General features: G+C 45.2%; 1 protein-coding gene across 1 annotated transcript; it reads left to right on the forward strand.

The window, feature by feature from the left end:
* Nucleotides 1-3,925: 3,925 nt before the first annotated feature.
* Nucleotides 3,926-15,449, forward strand: LOC112566205 (POU domain, class 3, transcription factor 4-like). The gene is given in 4 exon segments (XM_025242225.1): nt 3,926-4,536; nt 9,793-10,485; nt 10,487-10,595; nt 10,597-15,449. Coding segments are annotated over 3 exon segments (1,476 nt in total). The 5' UTR covers nt 3,926-4,536; nt 9,793-9,910; the 3' UTR covers nt 11,389-15,449.
* Nucleotides 15,450-15,735: the final 286 nt, after the last annotated feature.

The raw sequence follows: 15,735 nt of genomic DNA on the forward strand, positions 1-15,735 counted from the left end.
AGAAACTCAAACCAACACCTCTATCTCAACATCCGGGGCACAATATCGAACTCAAGTCAAGAAGAACATCCAGATTTCCTACTTTTCTCAATGTTTACGGTTATGTGGGTCACTCTTGGACTGCAAAATTGTGAGATTTTGAGAAGACGAGTCCTGTTGTCAACAAACAGCGACCACTGATAGAGAAATAACTCTCTAGTCTCGGGAGGTTATTCGCCCCACATCGCCCAGTCGACTCGACCCAGGGGACGGGTAAGATGCCGTTGTCACCTGCTGGATGCTGAATTTCCATTTATGACCTCCTGCACGTACCCTGAGATCACGTCCCTTTGTGGACTCTTGTCACTGCAGACCATTCCAGACAGTGTGACGGGAAATTTGCTTTTTTCGTGTGTGATGTTTACACGGGTCTCTCTCTCTCTCTGTCTCTCTCCTGTTCAAGTCTTCCTGCCTTCTCTCCACCCTCCCTACACACACTTCAACGCTTTCTACCCCATCCCCTTTCCTCCGCACCCGTGGTATTTGCATGAAACGACAAAGTGTGCGGTCAATATTTGGCGGGAGAAACGATAGCGCATCCAGTGGTGGGGACTGTGGCGATGGTCTGTGGTAATTGTGGCGATGCTGTGGCGATCTGTTGCAGTAATTGCGCCGACACTCTGCCCATCGCCTGTCGTAATCGCTTGATAACCGCACATTCCTGCTCCCAGTGGCTCCAGAACCAAGACGCCTCAGCGAGCAGCTGGGATTTTCCCATCTCTGGCAACCAAGTACTTGTCCGATGTTCATCTTCCTCCCTCCCACCGCCTTCCTGTGTCTAGTCCCCGCAAACTCGCAGCTTGCGTGTGAACTGTTCTTTATCGTTTGTGTTTTGGCCATATCTGCTCATTATTCTTGACCTGCACGATAATTTATTCTTGGCAGGAAGATTGCTCATTAGGTTTGCGTGAGTAGGACTAGCGGCGTTTACAAGGCATGTTGATGTTGAGATGATATCTGCAGTGGAGTTGCAATACAGTTGTCGTGAACTCTACTGTCTTCAAGATGTGACTCTGCTGTACTCGGTATTAGATTGGGTTTTACAAGTGAACAAATGAATGTTCGAACAATGGAACAAACAAATAAAAGAATGAATAGATTCAAGAAAAAAAGAGTATTTTCATCATACATACATATAGGGGTTGAGGGTGGCTGGGGATGGGGATGGAACCAAAAGCTAAGAAGGAACTTTAATATCATTACATGGAGCGAAATTGCATGTTGCTAGGCACCCAGAGAGACATGCACTTCTGTGTGATCTTTCAGAAGAGAAATTTCACGAAGTATAATTATCTTGCACACTGTCAGCTTCCTCAGCTTTCACTCTCTCCTAAAACACAAGTACCACAAAATGAGGACTATAAAGAAAAGTATTGTTACCACGAAAGACAAAACTGTACACAGATGAAGAATGAAAAGTTAGTTTTGTCTGCAATCTCTACACTGCGCTACGAGGAACTCAGTCACTTTCTCTTTCTAACGGTTTTCCGAATTTAAAAAAAATCAGCTTCTTGAAGAGTCTAAGTTCTTTGCTTTCATCTCTCAGCGTTCGTGAGTGAGTGTCCACATCTTCGTGAGCGCCATCTCTGTGAGAGTCACCTAGCTAACTGCCGACATTGAATCAGGAGATACAACAGTGTAAACAACAGGTAAACACAAAGTTGCAAGCGAATATACAGTAGTAGGCATCACTATCACAGTTATTCCACCTGAACCTAACCTTCTTACGCATGCGAGACCGGTTATTCAAACAGACAATCGTACACACACACACAGAGTAATACTTTACATATTAATAAACATCATGCGTGTCGGTCTGCCATTGCCATCGACAGCAGCAGATGAAGGCAGCATCACGCAGCATGTTAAACAGGAATCATGTCCTTTACTCACGACACAGGGTGGCAAAACTTTTAAAAAAAATATTGTCATTAAAGTACATGAGAGTCCTTAAAGATATCGGTATAAGTAGTGAGATGGTCTGGGGGCCTGAGGTATAAAAGTTTTGTACTGAGAGAGCCTTTCTGCACTATGTTGCGTTGCCATAGATACGAACCGTCCGAACATGTGAAATTAGTTTAGTGCACCTCGTGACCGCCTTCACAATACAGGGAAAATCGATTCCCACATAGACTTGCATATATGTGATGGCGGAACATCATTACGAGCTTCCTTTCTTCAGGCTGTCTGCACGAGCCAGAGAATAGAATGGGAAAGGCAAAACCTGGGACATGGGAGCCGCCTTGATCATGTATGCTGTAAGTCTGGGATTTTTTAAATTTTCAATGAAGAGACAACGAAAAAATAAGAGGACGACAGAAGATGAGAGAGAAAGAAGAGAGAAAGAGTCAAGCCGAAGAAGCAGCCATAGACATAGAGGTTCTGATGCAAACCGTTTTTTGTTGATAACGTATTAAATATATAATACAACCCTCCACCTCCTCGCATGGAAGACAGACCACCATCGGAAGTTTAGAAATTTCTTTTCTTGAAACAAGGGACATTTGCTGGAAGCTTTAAGAATCTGATTACTTGAGAAACAGAGGATATGTATCGAAGATACAAAATTTCGTATGATGTTTATATGGAGTGTGTACAAAGTCAGCAACTGCCATTACTAAGTATACCATAGACCTGTTGAACTCTAGCAAAGGCAGGTGTACAAACACGCCAATCAAATAGTTTTTAAACCTTTATCTGTAGACATGACTGCAACGGTCGTTGGCTTTTTTTTTTTTTTTAACTTGAGATACCGCAACCGTGTAAGTTTACACATGGCAACATAACGTTCAGTTTACAACCCACCCAGCGGGGCCCACGCCCGCACGGAAACACGAGAGACACGCCTTCAGTGAGACAGAGACGACACGTGGTCGCCCGTAGCCACGCCCACCGCGTCTAGGCCACACACCCCTGTGACTGCCGCCGTCACCGCTTTGACACCGCCGAGTGGGGCTTGGCCGCCGGCGTGCAGCCCACGTGATAAGCTCCCTACTCGCACGCTAATCTTTGTGTGTTTGTTATTATGCTTCTTCTCTTCACTCTTCCCTGCAGCCATGCGGAGTTTGAAACCAAAGTGAGGGAATGTACCTTAAAGGTGTCACGATTCACTGACCTGCGGTTTCGGTTCACTCGGTGGTGGAAATGGAGGGAGGGTATCGCCGAGAGAGACACCGCTAGGTTAGTTAGCGCGTACCTGGTGGTCACGCTTCGCTTCCTTGAAACAATGAAGACACACAATACACTCCACCTCACTGCCTTTTATCACAGGGCGGCTTTTCGCTTGTAGTTCTGTGTCCCTCTCCCCCCTCAACGAGTAGACTGTGACCCTCGGCCACCGAGCTTTGCTTTGTCAGCTGCTCGCGAAAGGTGGGTGGGAACTGTACTCAGTGTTATTACCTTGTCCCCCCCAGTGACGTCAGACTCACAGACACGCTACAGCTCGCGGCAGCGGCCTGTCTTTATGAGGGGGTGGGGTACAAGCAGACGAGGTTACGTGAGGTGAAGTCGATAGCTTTAGCCGGTAAATGGGGTGTGAAAGTAAAGGGGTGGAAATGAGATGGCGAGTGGGCAACAACAGGACTTGCTAGCTGTTCCCCTACCCTCCCTCTGTTTGCTTCGTGCGGGCAGGTGAACCATTTTTACGTACGTATCCGTTTATCCCCCCTCCCTCTACCTACAACCACCCCGCTCGGTAAGTCATGTGACGCGCTGACAACATCGTGTCTGTCGACGTTGTCGCGGTGGCGTCCGTCTCCCATGAAAAGAAAAGACCTCTGGGTTGTCCCGGGCTCAGTTTAGCCCCGCCCACAACCAGCACGCGGAGACCACGCGGTTCCCGCGCCAGCGCGCGGCTCCACCAATCGGGTCAAGGGGGACATTGCGGTGGCAAGTTAATCGCTCATAATGATTTGTCAATCAAAATCCGGCGTCGGCCAATGGGAGAGCGTTCCATCAGTCATCTCGAAATGATAATGCCGGGCGTTTCGTCCCATGGATCCACAATACATGAATAACAGAGGAGACGAACAGCTTGGATTTTGCAAGTCTGATCAGCTCCTCTCACATGCTAGAGCTGGCGAGGGAGCGAGAGAGTGAGCGAGTGAGAGAGAGAGCGCGAGGGCCCGTGCTTTGCTGTTGCCGCCTCGCACTTCGTCGCAGTGTTTGTGTGCTCCTATCAGTTTATCACTGCACAGCTGGTTCGTGTGCTGAATTCGTGGCCGATCCCCCGCAGTACCATCAGCGATTTCTACCAACAGAACCTTCCTTCAGCCCACAGAGAGTGGTTTCCTTCCAAATTTGAAATAACCGCACCGTTACATGGAGTGATTTTATAATTATTTTACTTTTTTTCGAAAAAAAAGAGGGAACGGTCACAAACCACTGGTGAAGGTGGATTCATACCTACATCTATTTACTTCTTTCTCACCAAGGAGGTGCCTGTCGACTTGTTTGGATTAAACCTCCTCATCCACGGCTTTACGCGAGCGCACGAAGGTAAATGATCTTATTTCTATTCACCTTGGTCTGCGATGTTGACTATCTCACCTGAGCCTTGTATTCAAGCTTTCACGCCATTTTTCCCCTCACCTCTTCTTTTTTTTTTTTCTTCTCCACTCCCAGGCCGTCAGGTTACTTTAGTTGTAGTCGTGGACCGCGTCCCCAAGCTACACAGACAGGAGCGCTCGGCTCTGATAATTCAGTATTAAGGCTAGTGTGTGACGTCAGTGTCCTAACACCGGATTTCGTTAGAAACAACATTGTTGTCCAGTGAATACAACCGACAACAGACTGGCAGCTGTAAAATTGTCTGGACCGAGAGAAAGGACAGGCTGGGCAGTTGCAGTGTCCTTTGTACTTGTTGTCAAAGCGTTTTCAGTGTCTGAACGCTTACCTGCTTCCAACCCTGGAGCCGATCGACTTCTCCACAGTCTGAGACGGAACAACAGCCCGGACGTCTTTGAGAGATGAAGAATTATCGTTGGCGACCAGATGCACCGTCTGGACCGGTGATAAGAGCGGGGTCATGAGGGTCACTCATATCCGTCACACTGTTAATACTTTCCGTTTGAAGTGGTCCCGGTAAGGGTGTTGAGAATAGGACAGCGAGATGTCCTCGGTCTTGTCCCACTTCGGAAACCAGGTTTTCGGAATTTGAGGGTGGCTCGGTCTGACGGTTGTGAAAGTGTGGTGGGGGGTCAGGGGACATTGTGTCACGGAGGAGAAGGAGGGTGTGGAGCGAAGGGTTATGTTCTGGACACAGTAGGGGGTGGGGCTGACGGGAATTACTCACCAGAAGGCGCTCGTGAGATGTTTGCTCGACACTAGTCAGCGCTATGTCCTATATAGTGACTAGGGCAGCCAGACAAATTATATTTTAACCTTCATTTTCCTTGAACTATTTCTAGACTTCAAAACGGTATTTCATTTGAATTTGTGTGTGAGAGAGAGAAAGAGAGAGGAAGATATGGAAAAATTATGTTTGCATGCATGTATGCGTGTGCGCGTGCGCGTGCGTGGATGGCCTTGGTTTCGTTTGGTGCCCGACTAGGAACGTGCCCCCAGTATACCCTCTCTGCCCCCAAATTCTTTATTTCAAGAATAAGTTTCCATAACCATACTTTGTTTCCAAGCACTTCAGTCTCGTGGGTAATCGACTGCACCAGGTAATTGAAGTAATGCAAGGTATTTTGTCCTAGAGACCGGAATAGTAATTTCGTCTCTCACTTTCCTGTCTACAAAGGCGGACTGTAGACATATTGTATACAGCAGTCTGCAAGGAAATGCTGTTCGAGGTAACACTTCTTTTGTGGCGATCATCAGTGCCAGCATTCTCGTCGTTAAAGATGATAATTGTGATAATTGTGATAATTGCTTTTCATGCGTCAACAACATTGTGTCCCGCATATAGCCTATTGACTATTGACTATTTACATTTTTATCTACCTTAGCACTATTATTTTTACTATTTATATCTTTCTGATTATTCTTCTACATTGTAAACATCTATCACATCATGATTACCTTCTTATTCTTTACCCTGCCAACTTTTTTTTCAATAATCTGCTCTTCATCTCATCTGGAAATACATAACAGTATATCTCATTGCACGAGATGTCTGATAGCAATATTCCATGTCAAGAAGAGATATCTCTTGACCCATATAATTGGTAAAATTCATAAATAATTAAATGGACTGCATTTTTTTTACTGTTACCTACAATTTCAAGAAAGAAAATTTTTCGTTCATTACAACTAATGTTACTAAGCTGCAGAAATGACATGCCAGAACTAATTCTGATTGATGAGATGCAGTTGTAAACCAAACTGTTGATATGTTACCAGTAGGAGTATATCGGGAAGGAGTGAGTGTAGTAAAACTAACCAAATGGCTCAAGGTCTCTAGGTGCATGTGTTGTTTGTGCTGCAGTGTGAGATGTACAGCCCACGAGAAGGTTCGGCAGTGCGGAATGAGTGTAATTAGTGCTTACAACCGCAAAGTGACTCATTAGTTGCCAAAAATAGCATCACACCCAGCACGGGCACACAAGTCACGTTGGCAATTTATAGATTATGAAATATCTGTAAAAGCTAGCGCCTTTCTTTCCTGAAATCGGGTTAGCTAATGAATTAAAACAAAAATGGGAAAAGAGAGAGAAAGACGAAAATAAAAGAAAGAGAAAAAGACGCAAAGACAGGAAGAGAAGAGGAATATTTTTGTAGGGCATCACAGTGCTGTGAAAAGTATTTATTGGAGACTATTGTAGTGAGGTCAACTTTTTCAGTCATGCAGCCACTCTATCCTAACAGCAAACAGTTCTCAGCTGCTTGGGTTTTATTCTCTTTTTTTTCTATCCTTCATTTAAGTATTTATGTCATATGATATTTTGATTTACTTTAGTAAACCAATACTTCTCTAGCTAAAGAGAAACCTGACTGAACAGCTGTTTATAGATGTGTCATTTCAGAATCATTCTGTTTGATGGAAGGTGTGATTCATGAGAGACAAGCAGCGGTTAGTATGAGACAGCTGAGATAGCAAGATAGCTAAAACGAGTGTTTAAGCGGGCGCGCGCACCTACCTACATATACATATCTACACACATACATGTGTGTAAGGGGAGGCGGTCTCCCTGCAAACAAAGGGTCCCCCCTCTTTTCTTTTTCTACCGGACACATTGTTCGACATTGTGACTAGACATTTTTTCTGTATCACAAGGGATGTAAAGAAAACTGAACACTGACAATGACAAACTCGAACGGACTGTGTTCGTACGTTGACGGTCACGTGATTATTTGTCAAACGTTTGTCTATATTTGTTCACTAGTATGCCCTTTAAAGAAGTAAAACAAAATACTTCTGACAGGTAAGCCTGAGTGTATGACACATAAACGATTTCTACAAATTACTAACATGTTCTTCCTTCAACGGATGCTGCAAAATGAACCCAGCAGTCAAATAACTTTTTTGTTAGTAAACATAGGTCAAGCCACTTGACCTATCGGTTTAGTGGTAGTTTGATGTCGCTATAAAAGATCATAAATGTGAGCACATCTGGCACAGTATATTTTCTTTCTTTGTAAAAATTTTTGACAAAACTTCGCAAGAATTTGAGATGGCCCAACCCGCTATTTTCTATAATTACCATCTTCTCACTTTTCATACCTATGTAAGTAAATTTTTATATCTATAATAAGTAAGTGTTATAGTTGTGTAAGATATGTAAGTAAATTTTTACACTTCACTTCTTCATCTGTTCCAGTTTTCTCTCATATTGAGTCGAATTAGTTGACATCATTGTTAAATAATTTGATAGTTAAAATTCTGCATGTTTGTGATTTTTTAAAATCTAGTTTAAAAAAAAATAGATGCCTCCTCCCTCCATCACCACCTCCTTTCACTGTCACTATCAACGATGTGATTCATCAGTTGTTAGCCTGGATTTTAAAGATATAATTGCAGAACTTTTAATCAAACTTCTCATATGAGGTCGAGTTATTAAAGGACCACACCGTCCTCTCATTTTGAGAACATACATTGCTAGAAACCTGCTTCCCCCTCCCTTTCATTCACATCCCTTTTTCTAACCACGGGAGTGCCTATTGCAAACATCCTCCCGATTTCCCCTCGATGTGATGAATCATCAATATGCGGCCACAAGAGTTTTGAAAGAGAAATCGGAATCTTGGTTCAGAAAATGTTGAAGAGAAAAATGACTTTAAACAAATGAAGAAAAACCTGTTGTGTTTTTCTGATCTTCTCTATCCACTTTAGTCGCTGAAGTTTGTTTACAACTGGCAGCAAAACCAACATTTGCTTGCAGCTGTGTGGTTGGACTTGGTCTGAGTAATAACACCCTACAGTTATGGCGACATACGGGTGTTTATCTTGCGGCCGGGGTATCTTTCTACATGCTATCATCGTCTTTTCTATTGGTGTTAAAACATCTGGTCAAATACCGGCGGCGGTGACAAGAAAAGATCAGACAAACTGTCTCTTGAAAGGACGACTTCATTTGACTGGTTACTTCTGTCTGCCTCCATGTCTTCCTCATATCTCTCCGTCTCTTTCTTTTTTTTTTTTTTTCAAAAGTTGTTCTTGTCTCCAATATGTTATCATTAAAGCCTCAGTTCCAGTTATTTCCTCTGTCTCTCCGAAAAGGTATAAAATTAGCGAAAAAGGCAAAAGGTAACAAATGATTTTTATCCCTAGTCCTGTCATAATGTGTGTGTTCGTGTGTGTGTGCGCGTGTGTACTCGATAGTGATCGAGAAGCTCAGGTGTTGTGTGCACACCTGGTGGGAAACGTGCGGTGTGTTCGATGTCGTGGCAGTCAAAAGGAACACTTACAGACACAGTTACTGCTTGATGGATCTGGACATCGGCAGCCCATTCATGTTTATTTGTTTATTTTTCTTGTTAGTTTCGATTACTCGAGTACTGCGTAAGCATGAGAGGAAAATACAATATGAATCAATGTGATCAATGTTAAAGCTGGAAAGTTAGGTGGGACACTCGACTCGCATGACTGTTTGCATACCTGTCTTTCTGAGAAGGTTGTGAAAATATTCGTCGGACAAAAACAACAAAGAAAAAATAAATAAACAAAAAACCCACTCATTTTATTTCGTTTATTTCACCTGATCAGACATTCTAAACAAGAAGACAGGAACACACGCACACACACACACAAATACAACACAGAAGGGTAGATACAAACATACCTGCATCATACGGGTGTGTGAAAGGTAGAAGGTGGAGGTACATAAATAAGCAGACGACACTGTTACAAAATGCTGGGCTCGGTATACAGAACTGATTCAGCGAAAAACTAATCAAAAACTGTTCGTCCCTCGCTGTGAGAATACTCTACATGAAAGTGTCAGGGTAATGAGACACCCGCCATGCTCTGTCAACCGATACTACAGGTCGTGTGACACATGGCCAAGTGTTCGCATCAGCACAGTCTTACCCGTGAAACTGTGTCGAGGGCTGTAAAATAGCTTCAAGATGGCGCTATACACCTCCGAGCTGAAGCCTTACTCATGGCATCTACAAGGCCTTTAAGTAGATAAAGTCTAGGTATATGGACTTAAACCTAATCCTTAGACATTGTCGTGAACTGTAAAAACTGGCGACAGGTGTCAACGGTTACTGACACCAATTGTCGCACCTGACTGTCGTAGTTAAGTCTACCGACTGTCTTCCATTTCCATCCCACCTTTGAATGCCACTATCTGCTGTTTGTCTCAGGTACCACCAGCGCAGGTGTCGTCTGTTCCAGTTACCTTAACCGGAAGTGGTACATGAACCAGGTGCTGTGAGCGGAAGCGGTGCATGTGAAGAGGTCAAGAACGCGAGGTAGCCAAAGATGGCTGCCACCAGCACCGGCCTGTACCTGGGGTCAGTGGGGTCCCCGCTGTCAGGCGCCGGGCAGCACATGGGGGGTCACGGTCACAACAGCATGCAGCTGGGCGGGGGTCACCAGTACATGAACCACCGAGACCTGGTGGGCGCTGAGATGAAGGAGTACAGCATGAAGTATTTGTCGCCGCAGCACACGGTCTCGCAGAACGGCCACCTGGGAGGCCACCACGCCAACCCCTGGCTGACCCACGACACGGGGAGTCACTTGGGGTCAGCCCATGGGCGGCGGACACATGACCGTGCAGGACTTGAAGCTGGCCAGCGGTCAGCATGTGGGGGGCATGGACCAGCAGGGCAACGGCGGAGGGGGCGGGGCAGGGGGTGGTCACGCCCATCCAGGTACACTCCACCACCGCCCCACTCAGCAGCAGCTGCCGCCCCCGCCCAGACTCAACACTGGCACTCACCCATGTCTCCTAATCATCACATGATGCAGAACGGTGCTCAGCGGCCGCTGCAGCACCCCGGGTACGGCTACCACATGAACATGAACGGCGTCATGTCGCCCCACCACCACGCGCGGCGCTCTACGGGATCCCGACCCCGACATGGACCCGCAACCTCCCTCTGACGAGGACACGCCCAGCTCCGACGACCTGGAAGTCTTCGCCAAGCAGTTCAAGCAGCGTCCGCATCAAGCTGGGCTTCACCCAGGCCGACGTGGGGCTGGCCCTCGGAACGCTCTATGGCAATGTCTTCTCGCAGACCACCATCTGTCGCTTCGAGGCGCTGCAGCTGAGTTTCAAGAACATGTGCAAGCTCAAGCCCTTGCTGCAGAAGTGGCTGGAGGAGGCCGACTCCACGACAGGCTCGTCCACCTCCATCGACAAGATCGCCGCGCAAGGCCGCAAACGAAAGAAGCGGACGTCCATCGAGGTGACGGTGAAAGGAGCGCTGGAGTCGCACTTCATCAAGTGCCCCAAACCCTCAGCAGCGGAGATCTCGCAGCTGGCCGACCAGCTGCAGCTGGAGAAGGAGGTGGTGCGGGTGTGGTTCTGCAACCGCCGCCAGAAGGAAAAGCGTATGACGCCACCCAACGCCATGAACGGAGACCTGTTGATGCCCGACGGCTCGGACGGCAACTCCCCGGGGCCGGAATCCCGCTTGCACTGCGGCTCTCCGCCCATGGGGCTGGGTAGCACAGGGACAGGGGGCGGGGGCAGCGACGGCGGGTCACCGCTGGGGTGTGGGATGGGGATGTCCAGCGCCATGTCTACAGCTCTGTCCGTGGCCATGTCCTCGCACTCCATGAGCGGCCACTCCATCTCGCCCGGGCCTGGCCCCATGTACGCGCACTCCCTCTCTCAACACCCTCACCCACACTCGCACCCGCACCCCCATCAGCACTCGCCTCCCCCTTCCCACGCTCACCCTCACCAGCACGCGCAGACCCACGGACTCACGCACTCTCCAACGCACTGAGAAAGAGAAAGAGAGCGCACGCCTGAAAGAGATTCAACCATCCCCTGCAAGCAGGCATGAGCACATACACTATTATCACACTTCCGGTCGCTTGTACAGTTTCAGTCTCTTACAGATTTCTTAAGCACAAAGAGAGAGAAAGATGAATATCGGGGAGAGAAAAAAAAAACAAAAATTTCTTTCCTCGATGTTTTCAAGAGCGATAACTCTCGACAAGTTTAGTCTCTCGACCTGCTGACGACCTAGTTGCGGCTCGAGTGAGGTGGCCGGCCAGTCGTCTGCTCTCGTCCCGCCGAGGCGAGCTTTGACAGTGAGTCACGCATGAGTGACTGGCTAATCGGATCGATGGCACGGCGACGTGTCACGACTGGCTGATGACGATGACCCAAGCACGGGGCCACTCCAAGCTAGCCGTCAGCAGCGGGGTCGCCCTAAAGCTGGGCCCATGTCTCGGCTGCAATCTGCTGGCTACTGCGGATTTTATGACCCTGGCTGCACGTGAGTCGTCGCCAAGTCACGGCTCGCTGCGCAGAGGTCACGCTTCACGGTTTGCCGCTTGTGGCAGTCTTTCTTCTTCTTCGCTATCTGTAGATGTTTCCTGTAATGATTAAGATGAAGTTGTAAGCCCCAAAAACAAACAGCTTGAGTGCATTCGGGTTCGAATTTAACTCGGTTCTTCTCCTCCCACGCTTTCTCTGTGGAACGAATGACCGGAACAGTCCATTGCTATCGTGAATCATGATAGTTTCGATTACACTTCTCATCGGCATAGAAGTCGTGTATCAGATATTTCCACGGAAACTTATCCCTTTCTTATATCACAGCTTCCTGAAGCATGAACTAGCTCAACCTTTTATCAGTTTAAATAATTTATTCTTTTCTCACAAGTCGAAACAGTAAAAATATGACCGTAACATTACTGTCACATAACAAAATATATATGGCAGAAAATAAAATTGTCCAAGATGTAAAGTTTTTAATAAAAATTGTAGATTTTAACAAAGCAAGACAATTTTTTCCCTCTACATTTGAAAGGTCAGACTTCTAGTTTTATTGTCGGTATAAAATGGGCAAGGAGGTAGCTACATATATACCTAAATAAGTATCTGAGAGACAATTAAAGATGTTTGTTTGGCATCATGGTATCTTGACCGAAATATGGAAAGCCATCAATGCCATAAACGCGGATACGTCTAACGGTCTTGTTCACACTAAAGCACATGCAGCACCCTCGTTCTTCTTCGCTCAGATTATCCATTTAGGAAACAGCTGTTTAGGAATGCGCTACTTATGAATGAAATGTTTATAGACAACCCTTGTCACGGCTTAGTTTCGGCATCGGCATTTTGTTTCTGCCCTTGATTTTTGCCAGACCAAAAACGACATTCCCTGGCCATTGCAGCACCAACAGGGTCTTGCAGGTTTTATGTTTCGTTTTTAAAGAAGCGGTTTAATAAGAAGTTTGTAAGAAACCTCACATTATGTTTCCTGCCCTCGCTCCCTCACATCCATTCACAAACCACCCCTCCCTTTCCCGGGTTCACCTCGCGAACAGTACCTCGCCTTGGCCTCATCCCCACCGGCACAGTTCTTCCTCCCTGTTCCTTCTCTCGTCGAATATTCTGTGCTTTTCCTTCGCTCGCATTCTAACTAGAACATTGTGGTGTCGACACGGTTGGGTTTTCACCTGAGAGAGCGAAGGAAGGGGGATAGGAGGGTAGTCCTCCTGCCAGACCTAAATGAGAGACACCTTAGGACCCGCGTCAACAACACAGCAGGGGCAGGCATTCTAATGAAAACCTTACTTGCGAAGCTTGAAGAGGGGAAAAAACTGTGAGAGAGTGAAAGTAAGAGAAAGAAAATAAACGAACAACAATTTAGAAAGGAGGATTACTCCTTGCTCTCCCACACCACCTGTCCTAGGGGCGGGATCATGAAATCGTCTCCATCACAGGACGATTGTGCCTCGGCCAGTAGCTTGCCTTGATGTGTACCTGCCTCCTACACGAAACAGGTGCTTTAGGTGATGAGTACTGTGCAGGCTGACTGCTTACCGTTGCTGAGGTCAATGAGTGCCTCCTTTTGGCGTTCGACATTTTCAAAAAAAGAAAACCGAAATAGCAACATTTGAACGATAAAACAACACGAACCAAGAGTGGTGTGAACGGTGATGGTGACATGGAACAGACAGTGAACACTCAAGTGTAAAGACTTTAATGACCTAACGTGCTTCAACACGGATAATAAACAAGAAGTCTACTTTTCAGTTTTCTCATTAAAAAAAAAAAAGAAACTACGCAAAGAACAAAAGGGGTCTGAACATACCCCACCCACCCACAAAACACTGCTTGGACTGTGGGGTTGCACCCAGCACGACCATCACTTCCTTTGTGAACCTGCATCTGTGATGTTTGTTTGTGTCTGTGGAGAGCAACGCAGCAAAGCCAGCCTAAAAGATTTGCTGAGCAAGTCGGGTAGGAAACTACCCCTTCCCCTCTACAGGTATGTATGGACTGTTATCAACTTTTCGTATCAACCTCATGATGTCTCCATTGGTTGTACACCTGTTGTAACTGTATTCTTGCCTCCTGCTGTGAGTCTAGACTGCCGAACAATTTTTGTTAATTTCTTTTAAAAGTCTATTTTAGTCAGGCTGCTGTTAATTTTTTAATGAAGAAATTTTTAAGTTATGATAGAGTGAAAAACAAAAAAACAAAACAGGCAGCAAAGTGGCTGAAGCGTCCCGTGATAAGATGATGATGAGTAGGAACGTGCAATTTAGAAATAATTACTGATGGAACTGAGGTCGACCTGACCAGCCTGCTAGAGATAAACCCACCGCCCCGCACTCAGCCCACCATCACCCTCATTCTCAAAGGTCCGACACTGAGAATAAATGAAACAGTTGAGCGCTCTACTGGACACCATAGCAACGGTTTTGTTAGAAAGAACATATTTATCAACATAATGAGGCAATAGTACATCATAATCATTGAAAAAAAATTAATTTACACTTGCCGAGAGGTAAAAGTCAGGAACTGTCCTCGCACGTGCCACTGAGGCTGAAACCTGCACGTGCAGTCACGCGTAAACGTTCTTCGAATGTACTTTCGCTTCTTCCATTCCACCCCAGAAAAAATTTTTGGAAAAAAAGTTCGTTTACTTTTGTAGAAAGACTACTGACCAATAAAATGTAACCAGTCAAAAGAAGACGACCTTTGCTATTTGCTGAATACGAAGACTTACCACTTGTTCATCTATATTAATTTATATGAGTGTAAATACTGGACTGGAATTTCTTTTGTGGTTTGAATGTAAATTTGTTGATTTCATGTCAACTGTTCAAACATAACAAGATACTTGCATTATGACTAAGGACTATTTAAAGTAGATATTTCAATCAATGTGATCGAATTATGACTGAGTGTATGTACACGTGTATAAATGAAAGTAAGGATATTGTTTATAAATGGAAGAAAATGTGAAGACAGAATTACAATTATTCCGTTTTCTTCGGAAGTAACTATGTCTGGTTTTTTTAAAGCAAGAGTTGATGGAACTCTACTTTTAAAATTTGCATTCCTCTAGTTTTCCTGGGTTCGTTTTTAGTTCTTTTTTTCCGTTCCAGATTTTTAAATTAGCATTTAAGCATTTCTTTTTTTTTCTGCTTTTTCATCGTACGTGTCTCGTACTCGAAGACATAAAAACAGCTCCCACTGTGTTTTTGTTATATTAAATACTCATTTTCCATTTGCATTTGGTTCTGAGCATCTTGTTTGATGCTCCTGTCGCTAAATTTGCATTCCACCAGTAACTATTGCCCTGAGGGCATGTCTGCGAACCATAGCTATTTATATAAGCTATTGTTTTGTTTGCTATTTATTCCTCAGTTTTAACATTCCTTTGTTTTCTCTTGCAAACTGGAGCATGTTTGTGTTTTCCATGTGCACAGTCATTCCCAAGGGCTCATCGTGGTTTTTTTGTTTGTGTTGTTCAAAGCTAAAAGAAGGACACTTTTGACTGATAACTCCGTATCCAAATAAATTCATTTCGCAAATGTTGATGTGTATATGTCGTCAATCATGTTCTATCTGTTATGTTCGTTGGCCTTATAGGGACTAGGTTAGAACAACCGGCATCGTTAATAATTAATAATGAATCATTGAATATCAAACAGAACTTTCGTATTACAGATGTTCGTACGAACATGCATACAAGCACGATAAATTTATTTTATTAGGTATCTTGAATAACTTGAGATAACAACACTTGGTCAAAATAGTTCAGTCCTCTCTGAGAAATGAGTCGTTAAAAATACAAGACAGATTTTTCTTTGGCATATAAGTA

The sequence above is a fragment of the Pomacea canaliculata genome, linkage group LG6 (genome assembly GCF_003073045.1).
Source record: "Pomacea canaliculata isolate SZHN2017 linkage group LG6, ASM307304v1, whole genome shotgun sequence".
NCBI lineage: Eukaryota > Metazoa > Mollusca > Gastropoda > Architaenioglossa > Ampullariidae > Pomacea > Pomacea canaliculata.